Raw genomic sequence first — 18,550 nt, forward strand, 5'->3', positions numbered from 1 at the left:
ATTTTTATAAGGATACCATAGTAGAAAATGTAAATATTTTTTTGTGAACGGATAGTAGATTTTTTGATCTTTGATATAAAATAAACTTTTTCTGTTTAACTTAACCGTACGCCGAGTTATAGGGGCTTAAACTAGAGTGACACGGGTGTCCGAATAATATGTGTGCCTACTGTAGCTGTGGGAGGTTGTGTTTTTGCTAGCGAACACATTTTTCGGATCTGAGTACCTGTGGACGAGTCCGAAAATGTTTATTGTGTAATGATTTATTTTTTTTATACATATTAACATATGTATGCACGAAAAATAACATAAATTGTGCGAGCTTTTGATGAGCTTTCTGAGAAAAAAGCTCCAAACGATAGTATACATATGCATATGTATAAAAAACATTAAATAATATGTACATATATGTATATCGATAAATTATTTAAGTATTTATGTACATTTGTGTACTTACTAAAAAAACATGCTTGCATTATATATATATATTTATACGAAAACATATGTACGTTATCACATAACTCGTGTATGTACACGTATGGATACGTTAAAATAATGTACATATATGCATTTATGTAGTTAGTTTATTAACATAGGTATGTGTATTTGTGCGCAGATGTTCATATATAAATATGTTTGTAAATATGTGCATAACTGTGTATTTGACTTTCAAACTTGAATAGGCCATATATGCATACATACATACAGCTAATCAAAAAAGTTTTGTTATACATTTTTAGTATTGAGCGAAAGCTGGGATGCTTTTTAGGTCTGTAGCCTTGGCTCTTTTTAGTATGTCCAGGTCAAGATCGCCACTTTCATTTTAAAGGTTGTTTAAAGGTAAAATAACACATGCAAATTTCCATGTCGGATTTATCTGCGATTTCGACGTGGATTTGTCAAGACAAGAACGCTTCGATCAATTCAGATCAAATTTTGGCGATGAAGCACCATGCATTGCACAAAACTGATAAAACGAAATTAGTAGTGTAAGTCCGTTGATGCAAAATCGGTTTCTGTTTCGAGAAAATGGGTCCTGTGAAGAATTGGCTACTGCAATATCGTCAAATGACATACAATGAGATAGAGAAATCTTTAGGAATTAAAGGGACCAAGATGCATTTAATATTCTATGAACAATTTGCCGTCAAGAAGCATTTTCCTCGTAAGATACAAGTATGATTGCACGTTCTGAGGGCCAAAGAAACCGCGCAAATAAGTTAAAACGTTTCAAAATGGGTTGTCAGCTTCCTTGCGAATATTTTTAAAAATAATTAAAACCATTTTCAATGTTTTTTGGTGGGTCCGTCACTATTAGGCTACGGACTTAGAAGGCAGCCTTCGTACTGCACGGGTCCCATAAAAAACCTTAAATATCAAAGGTCACCAAATAATGATTAGTCCCTTATACTTTGAGTCAGTAAATCCTGAAGAAAACTTAAACAGTAATACAAACAAATAATACTTTCTAAAGTTTACAGCAAGTTGACGGTCTAGCTGTGGGAGGTTGTGCTTCTGCTCCTGTTCAAAAAAAATGTATACATGCATGTACTTACGTATGTATGTATATTTAGGTAGACAAGAAAATCCCAGTCGGACTTGGCTACTTCCAAGAAGTACTTCTGGCACAGTTCCTTTTCCATTAAGATTTTTAGATGCAGCAAGATATTTTAAAGCCACGAAATCCTCTCCATCTCGCCAGTGGCGTAGCTAGGCAGCATGGGACCATGCATGCAAACAAAATTAAAATGTATGTATTCAAAAATCTTTATTATACATTTAAAAAAATTACAATCATTTTATTTTTTTATTTTTATTTATTTCATGCTTTATCCTACCGATACAAGTATAAACTTATTTTTATTGCGCTAGTCACACGGTGAGTATATATAGTTCATTTTGGATGTTATCTACTTAAATGTAATACTTATACATTGACATTTTGACAAGGGCTATGTACTTAAATCGAATAATTATACATTAACATTTTGTTTTTAATTGTTTACATTTTTTTAATTGTTTTTTTTTTTACATTTATTTTTATGTTTATTATTAATGATGAGTTTATTTATTTTGCTTATTATACCCGTACTCAAAAAGAGTTAAGCCAGCCCGTTGTTGGCTCCGTACACCCTCTGTGTTGGTTCTGTTGAGAAGATCGATGATCTTGGTTTTAAAGTAGAGCCCAACTACCATGATAATAAGTCCATGGTCGTTTTATGGGTTTATAAAGAGGTGGTCAAAGGAATTTGATGACTCTAGATAACAAAGAGTCTCTATATCTCGCTTGTTTATCCTATTTTAGAGTACGGCTCTTGTGTATTGATCCGCTACTCATTCTCTTTCTCGCTCGCTACATATACATAGTAGATGTAGCAAAAAAATGTAAATTGTAAATTTTTTTTAAAATTCTAAATATCTAAAAAATCATAAGCTCCAAAATGAATATACTGACTGAGTGCGGGTATAAGTAGAGTCGTGTTCCCAGAAGCGACTTACACGTTCCTTCTCGTTTTTTTTATGGCAGAACTTTTTTTTTAGAATTTAAAACAACTGGTAGTTTGTTTTTCAAGCTTTTTTTCAGCGGTATCTTAAATTTGTTTTTAATGAACTTTGCCATTCTGAAAAGCTAATTGATGCATCTAAAAATTTGACCCATACACTTTGTGATTGCAGCTTACTGTCTGGGAAATTGTAAGCTTTCAAATGCAAAAATTATATTTGTGCGGTATTACGAAATTTTGACTTCAAAAACTCAGTAAAACACTAAAAAAAAAGTATTTCCTGGGTGTTATGTGTATAGGCGCATTGATTCGGCGTCGTTTAAGGTATTGCTCATTAAAATCTGTGAGACACTGCGGATCTAAAATTGGTTGACCAACCCTCCGAAAATCACATTTTACCATTGCTGGCCCACCAAGCAATGCTTTTTTTTGGCATTTTTGAATTTAACATTTAGCTAAATTGAAATTACATACCAAGTAAACAAGCATTACTTTGTGATATCTAAAATGGGGTACATTTACTACTAAAAATCGTACTATTGTCATTTATGGAACAATTTTATTTATTAATAGCTTATTTTGTTAAGAATAGATGCCGCTAAAAAGGTCATGTCTGAAAATAAAACCATAACCTAAGAAAAATTGTTTAAACAAAGGAAACGCAGAAGGTATGTGGGTAAAAACATATTTATAAAATGAATATTGCATATTAAGAACCATAATGAGCGCGAAACTTTGCTCCCGCAGCTTCGTGGTTATCCAACTCTCTAACTGGTGTCCCCAGCTTGTCGTATGCGCCACAGAGCTGATCATCCGCTCTTATATTGCGCCACTCAATTAAACATCGTTCGCCACTTAGTTTTCGGGTCGAACGCTGTTCTAATTTGGGAGTCGAGTGCGTTGCGCGCATTAGAATTGCGTTTGCTTATTGATTCGAACTTGGTTCGAGCTCAGTTTGTCGAGCCAAACTTGGTGTTGGTTGCGTACGCTTAGCTTAGCGTTGCGCGCATTGGAACTCCAGACGTCCGTTTCGTAGGGGATCGAACGTGGGTCGAGTTTAGTTCGCCGTGACAGAGCTCGGTTGCGTTTGTTGCGTTTTTGTCTGTTCTAACTGTTGCAGTCGTTGTCGCATCGAACCTAATACGTTTATACGTGGGTACTTGAATACTTTTGCCGTACTGTCAAACATTGTTCTCATTGAACGCAGTGCATTTCCTCAGGTTATCGTCGCCTTCGCTTAGCAAGTTTGAAGTTTAGAAGTTAGGAACAGCCAACGTTGGTAATTTAATCAATATGTCTAAAGATCATGATGAAGAGAAGGCAACTGGGAGCGGAATGTGTGGAAGCACGAAGCTCACAAAATTGTATGTGAGGTTGGAGAAGATAAGCGAAAATATAAATCGAATGAGGATAGCATTTGAGGAGGGTTCAATTTCGCTGGATCCATTACAAATCCAATGTCGTTTGGAAATATTGAACTCCTATATTGAAAAAGCAATGGCCCTGCAGTCCGAGATCGATGTACTAGACCCAGATAATTCAGATAGGGCGGCGTTGGAAGAAACGTGTGTGATCACAAAGGCTCTGTACATGTCGGCAGCGACCAACAGATCCCCTCAACCATACATGAATTCAGCACCCACACACCACCACTCCAATTTGCCAAAATTGAAGTTGCCGAAGTTCAGCGGCAAGCATGCGGATTACAAACAGTTTATTAGTCTGTTTGAAAGTTTGGTAGATTCCGACCCGTCGTCCAATATAGAGAAGTTCAACCATCTCATATCGTGCTTGTCCGATGAAGCCTTGGGAACCGTTAAGGCGTTCCAAATGTCAGATGCCAACTATCCAAAGGCGTTAGAAAGTTTGAAGAGGGTGTACGACAACAAGTGCTTAATATTCTTTGAGACACTTGCCCAGTTGTTTGACATTCCTGCCGTAACCAAGCCGTCAGCGTCTGCATTGCGATCAACTATAGATACAGTGTCAGCCATTCTGGAGTCGCTTTTATCGTTAGGAGACGAGCGAGAGGTTGCTAACGCCATGATAATACATCTGGTGTTATCCAAGGTGGACACATACACAAAAACAAAGTATGAGGAGCAGCTGAACTACGATGAGCTCCCTTGCTGGTCGGATTGTGCAAAAATGTTGAACCGCCGGTACCAACACCTTTCAGCAGAGGAGTCATCCAAAGCGAGAGGCAAACCAAAGTTTGACATGCCGTCGACCAGCAAGAAAACCAGCAGATCGTCATTTTCTTGCGCGAGGGCCGAAAAGTCGATCGACCCCAAGTGTGTATATTGCGGCGCCAACCATTCGATCGGAAACTGCCAGGGATTTGGGGCAATACCCGTCTTGGAGCGTTTCGAGTTCGCAAAAGGCAAGCAATTATGCATTAATTGCCTCCAATCTGGACATAGGGTATCTCAGTGCACATCCTCTAAGTGCAGAGTTTGTTCACAGATGCATCACACCCTCTTGCATAGATACGCAGCTCAGAGCGCAGATTCAGAAAGTCAGGCAATAGGAGTACAAGCATCGTCCCATCCTGCGCAGGTGAAGCAGGCATCCAGTGAGCCCGAGCATGTCATCCTTGCCACAGCAGTGGTAAGAGTTCGGGACAGATTTGGCCAAGTTCACTTAGCAAGAGTGTTGTTGGATTCGGGTTCACAGGTCAATTTCATGACAGAAAGTCTAGCGCAATTGCTAAGGTTGGCAAGGGTCAACCGTTGCCTGACAGTGACATCTGTAGGCAAGTCAAGCTCGGTGTCGAGGAGTGAAGTCTCGACGACAATATACTCCAGGTTAAATAACCATAGTTTCGTAGCAGATTTCTGAGTTCTTAGCAGCATTACCAATCAGCAGCCTGACAGAAGTCTGCCCATTAAGCAGTGGAAAATTCCTGCGAATGTGGAGCTGGCAGATCCAGCATTCCATCGACCTCAAAGGGTAGATATGCTGATTGGAGCAGACTCGTTCTTCGATCTGTTGTGCACAGGCCAAATAAAACTGGGTGAAGGGGCACCATTGTTGCAAAAGACCCTTTTAGGTTGTGTAGCTTCAGGTCGGTGTAGCAAGCTTCTGACTGGACCTACTCACCGGAAGAAGACTCTCTGTCTCAAATGGTCGAAAGACTGTGGGAGATAGATGCAACGCCAGAAGAAAAACATGCTCAAACAAATTCGGCAGAGCAGCTGGCATGCGAAGAGTTTTTCAAAGCCAATGTCTGCAATTTACCGACCGGAAGGTTTCAAATACCGTTGCCTTTTAAGACAGACCCAGTATCGTTGGGGTCGTCCTTCGAGGTCGCAAAACGTCGTTTCTTATCGTTAGAGCGACGAACGTTAAGAGAGAGTGAGCTGAGAGACATGTATCTCAGTTTCATGAAAGAATATATCGAGCTCGGCCATATGTCTCCGACAGACAACGCGATTCCGCCAGGACCACATTATTTTATACCACACCAGTGCGTCCTGAGGCCTGATAGCAGTTCCACCAAGCTTCGTGTCGTTTTTGACGCGTCGAGCAAGACCACAACTGGGTGGTCATTAAACGATTTACTTATGGTGGGACCTACTATTCAGAGGGAATTATTTTTATCACTCGTTCGATTTCGGGTGAATCGGTATGCTTTAACGGCAGACGTTTCGAAAATGTATAGGCAAGTGGATGTGGCCGTAGAAGACCGAAATTTCCAACTCATCGTGTGGCGAGAACATCCCACCGATCAATTGCAAATTTTTCGGTTGAACACAGTTACCTATGGTACTTCCGCAGCACCTTTCCTTGCCATTCGTTGTTTGCACGAGCTCGGTGTACGCAACAGAGACACCCACAAGAAGGGTTCTGAGGTGATCTGCAGTGATTTTTATGTAGACGACATGCTGACAGGAGCCGATGACGTAGACACGCTGAAGTCGATTTGCGATCAGGTGTCTGAGATTCTTGGCTCCGGAGGGTTTCAGCTTTCGAAATGGTTTTCGAACCATCCAGAACTAATGGATGGAAACAATGAGGAGAAATCCCTATCATTCAATGATGCCGATTCGACCAAAACATTGGGGATGAGGTGGAGTCCAAGAACAGATACGTTCCGGTATCACTTGGAAGATAGCTTCACAAACTTGAATCCGACTAAGCGCACCATTCTGTCAATTAGTGCTCGACTGTTTGATCCGCTTGGGCTACTTAGTCCAATCAGCATAACAGCGAAAATATTCCTCCAGAAGCTGTGGCAGCTTCAGCTGGATTGGGATGAAGCCAATCCAATGTTACTGCATACAAGCTGGGAGAGGCTAAAGCTAAACTTGTGTGGTCTTGACAAAATAGCCGTGCCTCGGTACGTTATGGCTAGTGGGTGCTCGTCGATTCAAGTGCATGGCTTCGCGGACGCGTCTAGTCAAGCGTATGGGTGCTGCATTTATGTGCGAGCGCTTTTCAAAGGTCAAACGTACGTTCGATTGATCGCTGGGAAAGCAAGAGTAGCTCCCCTAAAAACAAAGACCATCCCGAGGCTCGAATTGTGCGCCGCAGCGTTATTGGCGCAATTTTGGGACTACGTAAAGCAAGTTTTGGAAAAGTGTCGAATCGAGAGCGTATTTTTCTGGACGGATTCAGAAATAACGCTACATTGGATTAAAACCCAACCGTCGTCACTTGCAGTATTTGTCTCAAATAGAGTAGCCATGATTCAGGAGCTATGTCAGGGCATTACGTGGCGTCATGTCCCATCGCTGTCGAATCCAGCGGACTTGGCGTCTCGCGGATGCGAAGTGCCTGAGCTCCTGGAGTCCATATGGCTAGAAGGTCCGAAATTTTTATGTGAGCCTGAGCATTGTTGGCCAGAGAACCCGCATTTTAACATCCCAGATGATGTGAAGAACTCCGAGGCGAAACGATCCGCCCAGGTTCTAATTGGCGTTGCGAACTCGTTTTCAAATGAAATATTTTCTCGTTTTTCGTCGTACCCCAAATTAGTTCGAGTTTTTGCGTATGTATACCGATTTGCTAATATCGGCAAGAACAAGGAACGTTACAGGGAGCTAACTGCAAAGGAGTTGCAGCAATCGTCTCTAAAATTTATGGAGCTGGTTCAGCGAAGCGTCTTCTCTGAAGAGTTTAAGAAGCTGAAAAAAGGGCATACGCTGCAACCGAGCCTGCAGATGATGGCCCCTTTTATCCAAAAAAGATCAGAGGAGGGGCGATCGTTTACACTTATCAGGGTCGGAGGAAGGCTGTTGCATGCTCCAGTGCCAATAGAGGCTAAGTTTCCGGTTCTACTTCCCGCCAAGAGTCAATTCGTCGAACTCTATTTAAGGAACCTGCATTTTAAAAATTGTCACGCCAATGCAAAGACATTAAAGTTTGCTGAGACAAGAGATTTGGCTAGTAAATGCACGCCGAGAATGCACTCGCATAGTGAGGAGATGCATCCACTGTTTTCGATACAAGCCTAAATTGATGGGTCAGATTATGGGGAATCTTCCAGCAGACATGTTTAGGGAAGGTCGTCCGTTCCTGATTTGCGGGGTAGACTTTTGTGGTCCCAACAACGTCTCGCTTCGGATTCGAGGTCGTCAGCCGCTCAAAATGTACATCGCGGTATTTGTGTGTTTCGCTTCGAAGGCCGTCCATTTAGAGCTTGTCCCAGACCTGTCGACTAATTGTTTTCTTTTATCTCTAAAAAGCTTCATCGCAAGACGTGGCGTTCCGCTGAGGATGTATTCCGACAACGGGACAAATTTCGTCGGAGCCCGGAACGAGCTGCAGAGGCTTCAGGAAGCGTTCGAGGAGCAGCAGTCCAGCCTGAGGACGTTCGCGGAGGAGCAAGGGATGGAGTGGAAGTTCATCCCCCCGCGAGCACCGCACTTCGGCGGTTTATGGGAGGCGGCCGTTAAGTCGGCAAAGCTCCTGATCGTGCGGCAGGTCGCGGACGCCGCGCTCACCGAGAGCGAGGTGAGGACCGTGTTGGCGAGGCCGAGGCCATCATGAACTCCAGGCCGCTCACTCCAGCCAGTACGGATCCAAACGAAGGAGAGGTGCTTACGCCAGGCCACTTTTTGATCGGTTAGCCCCTTCGTTCGCTGCCGCAAGGGTGCGAGCCAGACGGACGGAGCAGCGGTACCACCTTTACCAAGAGGTGGCAACTACTCTCCGAGCTCAAACGACGGTTCTGGCAGGCTTGGTCGAAGGACTACGTCCACAACCTGCAGGGACGCAGCAAATGGCAAACCCCAGAGGCCAACATTGAGGTCGGCGCCATGGTGGTGGTCCACAACGACCATACGCCGCCGCAGCAGTGGATCACCGGCAGGGTCACCAGCGTCGTCGTGGGAGCAGACGGCAAGGTCAGGGTGGCAGAGGTGCGAACAGGAGGGGGCGTGATTAGACGCCCAATCCATAAGCTGGCACTTTTGCCGATACGTTGAAGCCCGACGTGCGGTCGTTCAAGGCGGCCGGAATGTCGTTACACCATAGAATAATAGTCAATAAGTAGAAAGCAATGAAGTTATGTATGAAATGTAATGTAGTTCGTAAGGTTACGGCATGAAGTCCCGCCACTGTAAATCCAAGCAACATGTAACTACACGACCGCAGCATAGCCGACAAGCGATGCGTGGGAATAAAGCACTCGTAAATTGAACTTCGTTTCGCACGCTTTATTTTTTGATCGCCCTTTATCGCCGCCCACAGCTCTGGTCTGTACTGCTAATTCCCGCGTCTCAAGCCTAAGTAAAGGCATCAAACAAACAAACAAAAATAGTTTCGAATTTTCTACAAGAAGGATGACACTTTTTAACATCAATCATCGAAACTAGAGTCGCAATGCTTGCAAGTTAAGTTACTTGCACGCATATTACCGCACTTCATATGCACCGGACGATTACATATATTTCATTCGACGGAATTTGCGGCGGTAAATTTTCTTGGCAGACAGATGGTGCAAAAATCTTGATCATCGTTCGTCTTGGTTCGCATAGCTGCTGGTTTGGCTAATGATGCCTTCCGTCCACGCTTTGTAAGATAAGACTTAACAAAGTTGACTGCAGTGTCTGAGAAATTAAATAAGTTCGTCAATTTTGTGCAGAATATGTTATGGTTTACGGAGTCAAATGCCTTACTATGGTCAATAAGAGTTAAGAACGTAACTCAGTTCTTGTCAAGTTGCTGTTGTATATCTTCTACAATATCCGTTATAGTACTTATACAACTTCGTTTTTTTCGAAACCCCGAGTCAAAAAGATTTCAATCTGTGAAGACATAATATTTTCAAGAAAGTTTGAGAGAAATGGAAGTATTGAAATGGGTCTGGTCATTTTTATTATTATTATGTTTTGGGATGGGTAAAATTTCTACCTGATTCCATACAGTCGGAAACGAGGATGTATTAATGGCATTGTTTAAAATATAAGTGACGTGGGACAAATTCTTTGCAAGTAATATTTTTAAGAATATTGGACTAATGTTATCTTAGCCTTCAGCATTAAACTTCACCTTGATCATCACATTGATTGACACACACAATGCTAAAACTATTATCACAGAGTGGGGTTGAATTCAGGAACATCTTGCTTGTCGATTCAGGTACACCAATATATAATATATATATATAATATATAATTTATATAGCTGCTGCACCATGGTTTTTGTCTTGAATTGTTTTGTTTAGTTTTGAGAGATACAAACTTATTGAACAGGTACTGAATATTGTTGTTTTATAATCCAAAGTCAAGTCATATGTCAGGAAATATGCCTCGTTCGTTCTCTTTCGTAGTGACCAGACGTGTTTTTGTTTTGCGCTCCGCATTTTCCTTTTGTTTAACTTAAACAGCCGGTGTTTTTATACCCGTACTCAAAAAAGAGTTAAGGGGTATATTAGATTTGTGGTAAAAGTGGATGTGTGCAACGCAGAGAAGGAAACGTTTCCGACCCCATAAAGTATATATATTCTTGATCAGCATCAATAGCCGAGTCTATATAGCCATGTCCGTCTGTCCGTCCGTCTGTCCGTCTGTCCGACTGTCCGTCTGTCCGTCCGTCCGTCTTGATGAGCGCCTGGATCTCAGAGGCTATAAGAGCTAGAGAAACCAAATTTGGTTTCCAGACTCATGTGATATCACACTGCTACAAGTGTATTTCAAAAATTCGCCCCGCCCCCTTCCGCCCACACAAAGGACGAAAATCTGTGGCAGGCACAGTTTTAAAGATACGATAAAACTAAAAACGCAGTATCGTAGAGAATGCCCATATCTACCAGATTGCCGAATCTGAATCAGATCGGATCATAATTATAGCCAGAATGAAGAAATTAATTTTCAGTTGCTTCCCCTCCCCCTCCCGACGACGACATCGCAACTCATTTTCCTTCTCGCTCGCACACTCTGCCGCGTTCAGTGCGCGAGCAACCCCTAGCGGAGGAGATGTAGAATCTAAATGGTACTTGTACAAACTACATGTTAGATGTAGAATAGACATTGTAGATGAGATGTAGATAACAAATGTAGCAAAAAAATGTAAAATGTAAAATTTTTTTTATACCCGTACTCAAAAAAGAGTTAAGGGGTATATTAGATTTGTGGTAAAAGTGGATGTGTGTAACGCAGAGAAGGAAACGTTTCCGACCCCATAAATTATATATATTCTTGATCAGCATCAATAGCCGAGTCGATATAGCCATGTCTGTCTGTCCGTCCGTCCGTCCGTCCGTCTGTCCGTCTGTCCGTCTGTCCGTCTTGTTGAGCGCCTGGATCTCAGAGACTATAAGAGTTAGGGTGACCAAATTTGGTTTCCAGACTCATGTGATATCACACTGCTACAAGTGTATTTCAAAATTTCGCCCCGCCCCCTTCCGCCCACACAAAAGACGAAAATCTGTGGCAGGCACATTTTTAAAGATACGATAAAACTAAAAACACAGTATCGTCGAGAATGACCATATCTACCAGACTGTCGAATCAGAATCAGATCGGATCGTAATTATAGCCAGAATGAAGAAATTAATTTTAAGTTGTTTCCCCTGCCCCCTCCTGACGACGACAACGCAACTCATTTTCCTTCTCGCTCGCACACTCTGCCGCGCTCAGTGCGCGAGCAACCCCTAGCGGAGGAGATGTAGAATCTAAATGGTACATGTACAATATACATGTTAGATGTAGAATATACATAGTATACATATGTAGATGTAGATAACAGATGTAGCAAAAAAATGTAAATTTTTTTTTTTTCTAAAATTCAAAAAAATTATAATCTCAAAAATGTATATACTGACTGAGTACGGGTATAAGTAGAGTCGCGTCCCCAGAAGCGACTCACACGTTCCTTCTTGTTTATCCATAATTTAACTCTCTAACTAACTTACATTAAAATCATACTTTTACCGCGGGTGCATGCCTGATAATTGTGTAAAAACATAACTTATTTAATCAATTTTGTGCGTCGGTTAGTCGTGTGTTTGGGTTGTTGCTTTTCGTAAGTACGCCCTCTCATTACATTTAGCCGCTCTTTGTCGTAGTTATTGCCGTCTATCACTCTCTCTATCACCTAACTCTCAATAACTGTTCTTTCGCTCTCGCTCTTGTAACTTTTTGTGCAGTAACGCTCTCACTTATAAGCTGTTGCTGCAACCACTCTACTCTCTCTCTTTTTTTTCCGATTTCGCTTTAAGCATTGCTCTAAGCATTTGCTCTGCACAGTGGTCTGATTGCTATTTGTTTTGAACTTTTTTTTCCCGAAGTAAAAAAAAAATAAAAGACAAATATGGAATTTTCTGTCGTCTGTGCCAAAAAAACCTGCAAGAAGCAGATCACCCATGACCAGCCCAATATCCCCTGCTGGCTTTGCGAAAGCGTAGTGCACGCAAAATGTGTAGGGATCTCGGGCCGTGTAGGAGACGCCATTTCCCAAAACAACGGCCTACATTATAGTTGTGAGGAATGCCGTGCTGTGGAAAACGACATGCGTTCGTTCATGAGGCAGACGCGGAGTGGCTTCAAAGAGCTGATCGTAGGCTTTAAACAGCAGTATGATCGGCTCTTGGCCATGAACACTCAGTTCAGCAGTTTAAAGCTGCTGGCTGAGTCTCCGAGGCGCAAGAAGTCTACTCCGCGGGACTTGCAAGTGCCGACTGCCTCATGTCCGCCGGCATCTGAAAAACTTACTCCGACCACTCCCTTAGTGCAGCAGTTGATTACGTTTGCTACTCCAAGGGCAACGATCGCTGCTGGTGATGCAGATTCGGGAGCCGAATGCGTCACTTCGGAGAGTATGCAGTTAGAAATGTCTGTAGAGTCCGTGTCCATCTAGTCTGCACCCAACCCCTTAACTATCCCCTCAGTTTTGCTCCCACCAGCTAACAGATGTCCAGGACCACCGGATACTGCCATCACAGGTACTAGGCCTGTGGTGCCAAAACCACTGGTGGGAGTCCCACCAAAGCGACAAGTTTTTGTCTCGCGGCTAGCCCCTGACCTCACATCCAATGATGTGACCGCTTTTATACAAAGCAAAATAAAAGCCGTCGGCTTAAAGGTGGAAAAATTTAACTTTTGTTACGCCAGGGAGATATCTTCCTTCAAGATAAGCGTCTCCCCAACTCAATTTGAAACCATTTGTTCCGCCAAGTTTTGGCCAGAGCATTTGGTGGTTAAAGAGTTTAAGGCTAAGAAAAAGAATAGGCCCCCCATTACTCTTCCTAGCATTAAGACCAGTGCTCCATCTCCATCCTCATCTTCCACCTCTACTTCCACCCATCCAAAAAACTAACTTCCTCTCTTGTAGTTACCCACCAGAATGCTAGAGGCTTGCGTAGTAAGCTCAGCACTCTTTTCCTTGAGAGTTTCGCATTCTCATCCCACGTTATTGTGTTAACCGAGACCTGGTTAAAGCCGGACATCCTTAGTTCCGAAGTTTTGGCAGGTCAGTACACAATTTTTAGAAATGACCGTTCGTCTCGACGTGAAGGTGGGGTCCTTATTGCAGTGGACTCAATCTTCACGTCGGAACATTTCATGGTCCAGGTTCAACAAGACCTGGAATTCCTGTGCGTAAAACTGATTCTCCCAGGCTTTTCCATTTTCATTACTTGCTCGTATATTCCACCTTCCTCGGATATCTTAATATACGAGCATCAACTGTCCGCTTTAAAAACTGTTTCTTCCTCGCTATCAGATAAAGACCATATGATAGTTCTTGGTGATTTTAATTTGCCAGGTGCTGTTTGGTCTTCGGTAAACGAGTCTAATAACCTTGTGCCCATGTCACGACACGACTTTATCGACGGCTTGCTAGACCTATCCCTGTCTCAAGTCAACCATGTGAAAAATTCCTTGGGTCGATTGCTTGAACTGTGCTTTGTCTCGGATCCGACCATAGCGTTGTTAACCCGAGCCCTTCCGCTCAGTATACCTGAAGACTCCTACCATCCTACATTCGAAGTGTCAGTCGATATTGGCCCTACTGTATTGGATCGAATGGGTAGGCTATCTGAACGTGTCCGCTGCTTTCGTAAAGCCGAGTTTATGAAACTTAATAACCTTATTAGGGATTTTGATTGGTCCGCTCTGTACTTGTGCACTGACGTTATGAAAGGCAAAAACATTTTTTACATTGTACTTGACACATTTTTTGATTCTTGTGTCCCACTTTCTTGTCCGGTTAGATCTGGAAAGCCTCCTTGGTTTACCAAGGAGTTATCCAGTCTAAAAAATTTAAAATCAAGACTTTATACAAAATTTCAAGAAGTTGGTTCTCCCTCTTCTCTTTCTCACTATGTAATAGCTCGGTCAAATTTCTCCGTTCTTAACGCTCAATGCTATAAAAACTACCTATCTCGATGCAGGCACAGTTTTAAAGATACGATAAAACTAAAAACGCAGTATCGTAGAGAATGCCCATATCTACCAGATTGCCGAATCTGAATCAGATCGGATCATAATTATAGCCAGAATGAAGAAATTAATTTTCAGTTGCTTCCCCTCCCCCTCCCGACGACGACATCGCAACTCATTTTCCTTCTCGCTCGCACACTCTGCCGCGTTCAGTGCGCGAGCAACCCCTAGCGGAGGAGATGTAGAATCTAAATGGTACTTGTACAAACTACATGTTAGATGTAGAATAGACATTGTAGATGAGATTTAGATAACAAATGTAGCAAAAAAATGTAAAATGTAAAATTTTTTTTATACCCGTACTCAAAAAAGAGTTAAGGGGTATATTAGATTTGTGGTAAAAGTGGATGTGTGTAACGCAGAGAAGGAAACGTTTCCGACCCCATAAATTATATATATTCTTGATCAGCATCAATAGCCGAGTCGATATAGCCATGTCTGTCTGTCCGTCCGTCCGTCCGTCCGTCTGTCCGTCTGTCCGTCTTGTTGAGCGCCTGGATCTCAGAGACTATAAGAGTTAGGGTGACCAAATTTGGTTTCCAGACTCATGTGATATCACACTGCTACAAGTGTATTTCAAAATTTCGCCCCGCCCCCTTCCGCCCACACAAAGGACGAAAATCTGTGGCAGGCACATTTTTAAAGATACGATAAAACTAAAAACACAGTATCGTCGAGAATGACCATATCTACCAGACTGCCGAATCAGAATCAGATCGGATCGTAATTATAGCCAGAATGAAGAAATTAATTTTAAGTTGTTTCCCCTGCCCCCTCCTGACGACGACAACGCAACTCATTTTCCTTCTCGCTCGCACACTCTGCCGCGCTCAGTGCGCGAGCAACCCCTAGCGGAGGAGATGTAGAATCTAAATGGTACATGTACAATATACATGTTAGATGTAGAATATACATAGTATACATATGTAGATGTAGATAACAGATGTAGCAAAAAAAATGTAAATTTTTTTTTTTCTAAAATTCAAAAAAATTATAATCTCAAAAATGTATATACTGACTGAGTACGGGTATAAGTAGAGTCGCGTCCCCAGAAGCGACTCACACGTTCCTTCTCGTTTATCTATAATTTAACTCTCTAACTAACTTACATTAAAATCATACTTTTACCGCGGGTGCATGCCTGATAATTGTGTAAAAACATAACTTATTTAATCAATTTTGTGCGTCGGTTAGTCGTGTGTTTGTGTTGTTGCTTTTCGTAAGTACGCCCTCTCATTACATTTAGCCGCTCTTTGTCGTAGTTATTGCCGTCTATCACTCTCTCTATCACCTAACTCTCAATAACTGTTCTTTCGCTCTCGCTCTTGTAACTTTTTGTGCAGTAACGCTCTCACTTATAAGCTGTTGCTGCAACCACTCTCCTCTCTCTCTTTGTTTTCCGATTTCGCTTTAAGCATTGCTCTAAGCATTTGCTCTGCACAGTGGTCTGATTGCTATTTGTTTTGAACTTTTTTTTCCCGAGAAAAAAAAAAATAAAAGACAAATATGGAATTTTCTGTCGTCTGTGCCAAAAAAACCTGCAAGAAGCAGATCACCCATGACCAGCCCAATATCCCCTGCTGGCTTTGCGAAAGCGTAGTGCACGCAAAATGTGTAGGGATCTCGGGCCGTGTAGGAGACGCCATTTCCCAAAACAACGGCCTACATTATAGTTGTGAGGAATGCCGTGCTGTGGAAAACGACATGCGTTCGTTCATGAGGCAGACGCGGAGTGGCTTCAAAGAGCTGATCGTAGGCTTTAAACAGCAGTATGATCGGCTCTTGGCCATGAACACTCAGTTCAGCAGTTTAAAGCTGCTGGCTGAGTCTCCGAGGCGCAAGAAGTCTACCCCGCGGGACTTGCAAGTGCCGACTGCCTCATGTCCGCCGGCATCTGAAAAACTTACTCCGACCACTCCCTTAGTGCAGCAGTTGATTACGTTTGCTACTCCAAGGGCAACGATCGCTGCTGGTGATGCAGATTCGGGAGCCGAATGCGTCACTTCGGAGAGTATGCAGTAAGAAATGTCTGTAGAGTCCGTGTCCATCTAGTCTGCACCAAACCCCTTAACTATCCCCTCAGTTTTGCTCCCACCAGCTAACAGATGTCCAGGACCACCGGATACTGCCATCACAGGTACTAGGCCTGTGGTGCCAAAACCACTGGTGGGAGTCCCACCAAAGCGACAAGTTTTTGTCTCGCGGCTAGCCCCTGACCTCACATCCAATGATGTGACCGCTTTTATACAAAGCAAAATAAAAGCCGTCGGCTTAAAGGTGGAAAAATTTAACTTTTGTTACGCCAGGGAGATATCTTCCTTCAAGATAAGCGTCTCCCCAACTCAATTTGAAACCATTTGTTCCGCCAAGTTTTGGCCAGAGCATTTGGTGGTTAAAGAGTTTAAGGCTAAGAAAAAGAATAGGCCCCCCATTACTCTTCCTAGCATTAAGACCAGTGCTCCATCTCCATCCTCATCTTCCACCTCTACTTCCACCCATCCAAAAAACTAACTTCCTCTCTTGTAGTTACCTACCAGAATGCTAGAGGCTTGCGTAGTAAGCTCAGCACTCTTTTCCTTGAGAGTTTCGCATTCTCATCCCACGTTATTGTGTTAACCGAGACCTGGTTAAAGCCGGACATCCTTAGTTCCGAAGTTTTGGCAGGTCAGTACACAATTTTTAGAAATGACCGTTCGTCTCGACGTGAAGGTGGGGTCCTTATTGCAGTGGACTCAATCTTCACGTCGGAACATTTCATGGTCCAGGTTCAACAAGACCTGGAATTCCTGTGCGTAAAACTGATTCTCCCAGGCTTTTCCATTTTCATTACTTGCTCGTATATTCCACCTTCCTCGGATATCTTAATATACGAGCATCACCTGTCCGCTTTAAAAACTGTTTCTTCCTCGCTATCAGATAAAGACCATATGATAGTTCTTGGTGATTTTAATTTGCCAGGTGCTGTTTGGTCTTCGGTAAACGAGTCTAATAACCTTGTGCCCATGTCACGACACGACTTTATCGACGGCTTGCTAGACCTATCCCTGTCTCAAGTCAACCATGTGAAAAATTCCTTGGGTCGATTGCTTGAACTGTGCTTTGTCTCGGATCCGACCATAGCGTTGTTAACCCGAGCCCTTCCGCTCAGTATACCTGAAGACTCCTACCATCCTACATTCGAAGTGTCAGTCGATATTGGCCCTACTGTATTGGATCGAATGGGTAGGCTATCTGAACGTGTCCGCTGCTTTCGTAAAGCCGAGTTTATGAAACTTAATAACCTTATTAGGGATTTTGATTGGTCCGCTCTGTACTTGTGCACTGACGTTATGAAAGGCAAAAACATTTTTTACATTGTACTTGACACATTTTTTGATTCTTGTGTCCCACTTTCTTGTCCGGTTAGATCTGGAAAGCCTCCTTGGTTTACCAAGGAGTTATCCAGTCTAAAAAATTTAAAATCAAGACTTTATAAAAAATTTCAAGAAGTTGGTTCTCCCTCTTCTCTTTCTCACTATGTAATAGCTCGGTCAAATTTCTCCGTTCTTAACGCTCAATGCTATAAAAACTACCTATCTCGATGCAGGATACGATTTTCACAGGACCCTAAACAGTTTTACAGCTTCGTAAATAGTAAGCGTAGAACGTCCGTACATCCATCCTCGTTATCTTTTCTCAATGATCAGGCAAACAATGATCAGGCAATTGCCGATCTCTTTGCCAAATTTTTCCAAACAACCTATTCTCATGAAAGCTACTCTGGTCAGCCGTATCCATACAGTTTACCAAGTTCGAATGGCATCTTCAGCCCCTTGTTAAATGAAAGCTCACTGCTTCATGATCTTCGACTAGTTAAGCCGGTGTTTTCACCAGGTCCCGACGGAGTTCCCGGCTGTGTACTCAGGTACTGTGCCGACGCTCTGGACCCTTGCTTAAACTATTCACCCTATCCATTAACTCTTCATGCTTCCCCCCATCTGGAAGGAATCTTTTATTATTCCGCTCCATAAGAAAGGTAGCAAGTCTGATGCAAATAATTATAGAGGTATATCTAAGTTATCCGCTATTCCTAAAATGTTTGAAAAAATTTTAACTCCGCACTTGCAACATCTCTGCAAATTACTTATATCTCCGTCCCAGCACGGATTTATAAGGCGA

General features: G+C 42.6%; 2 protein-coding genes across 2 annotated transcripts; both read left to right on the forward strand.

Annotated features, from left to right (window-relative positions):
• The first annotated feature begins 4,001 nt into the window (after positions 1 to 4,001).
• LOC121405255 lies at positions 4,002 to 4,551 on the forward strand. The gene is made up of 2 exons (XM_041595874.1): positions 4,002 to 4,442; positions 4,522 to 4,551. The coding sequence occupies exons 1-2, from the start codon at positions 4,002 to 4,004 to the stop codon at positions 4,549 to 4,551; spliced, it is 471 nt and encodes a 156-aa protein (XP_041451808.1).
• On the forward strand, positions 4,275 to 8,935 carry LOC121405256. Its single transcript, XM_041595875.1, has 4 exons — positions 4,275 to 4,562; positions 4,608 to 6,846; positions 8,195 to 8,462; positions 8,579 to 8,935. The coding sequence occupies exons 2-4, from the start codon at positions 5,630 to 5,632 to the stop codon at positions 8,933 to 8,935; spliced, it is 1,842 nt and encodes a 613-aa protein (XP_041451809.1). The 5' UTR covers positions 4,275 to 4,562; positions 4,608 to 5,629.
• The last annotated feature ends 9,615 nt before the right edge of the window (positions 8,936 to 18,550 follow it).

The sequence above is a fragment of the Drosophila obscura genome, unplaced genomic scaffold (genome assembly GCF_018151105.1).
Source record: "Drosophila obscura isolate BZ-5 IFL unplaced genomic scaffold, ASM1815110v1 contig_87, whole genome shotgun sequence".
NCBI classification, from domain to species: domain Eukaryota; kingdom Metazoa; phylum Arthropoda; class Insecta; order Diptera; family Drosophilidae; genus Drosophila; species Drosophila obscura.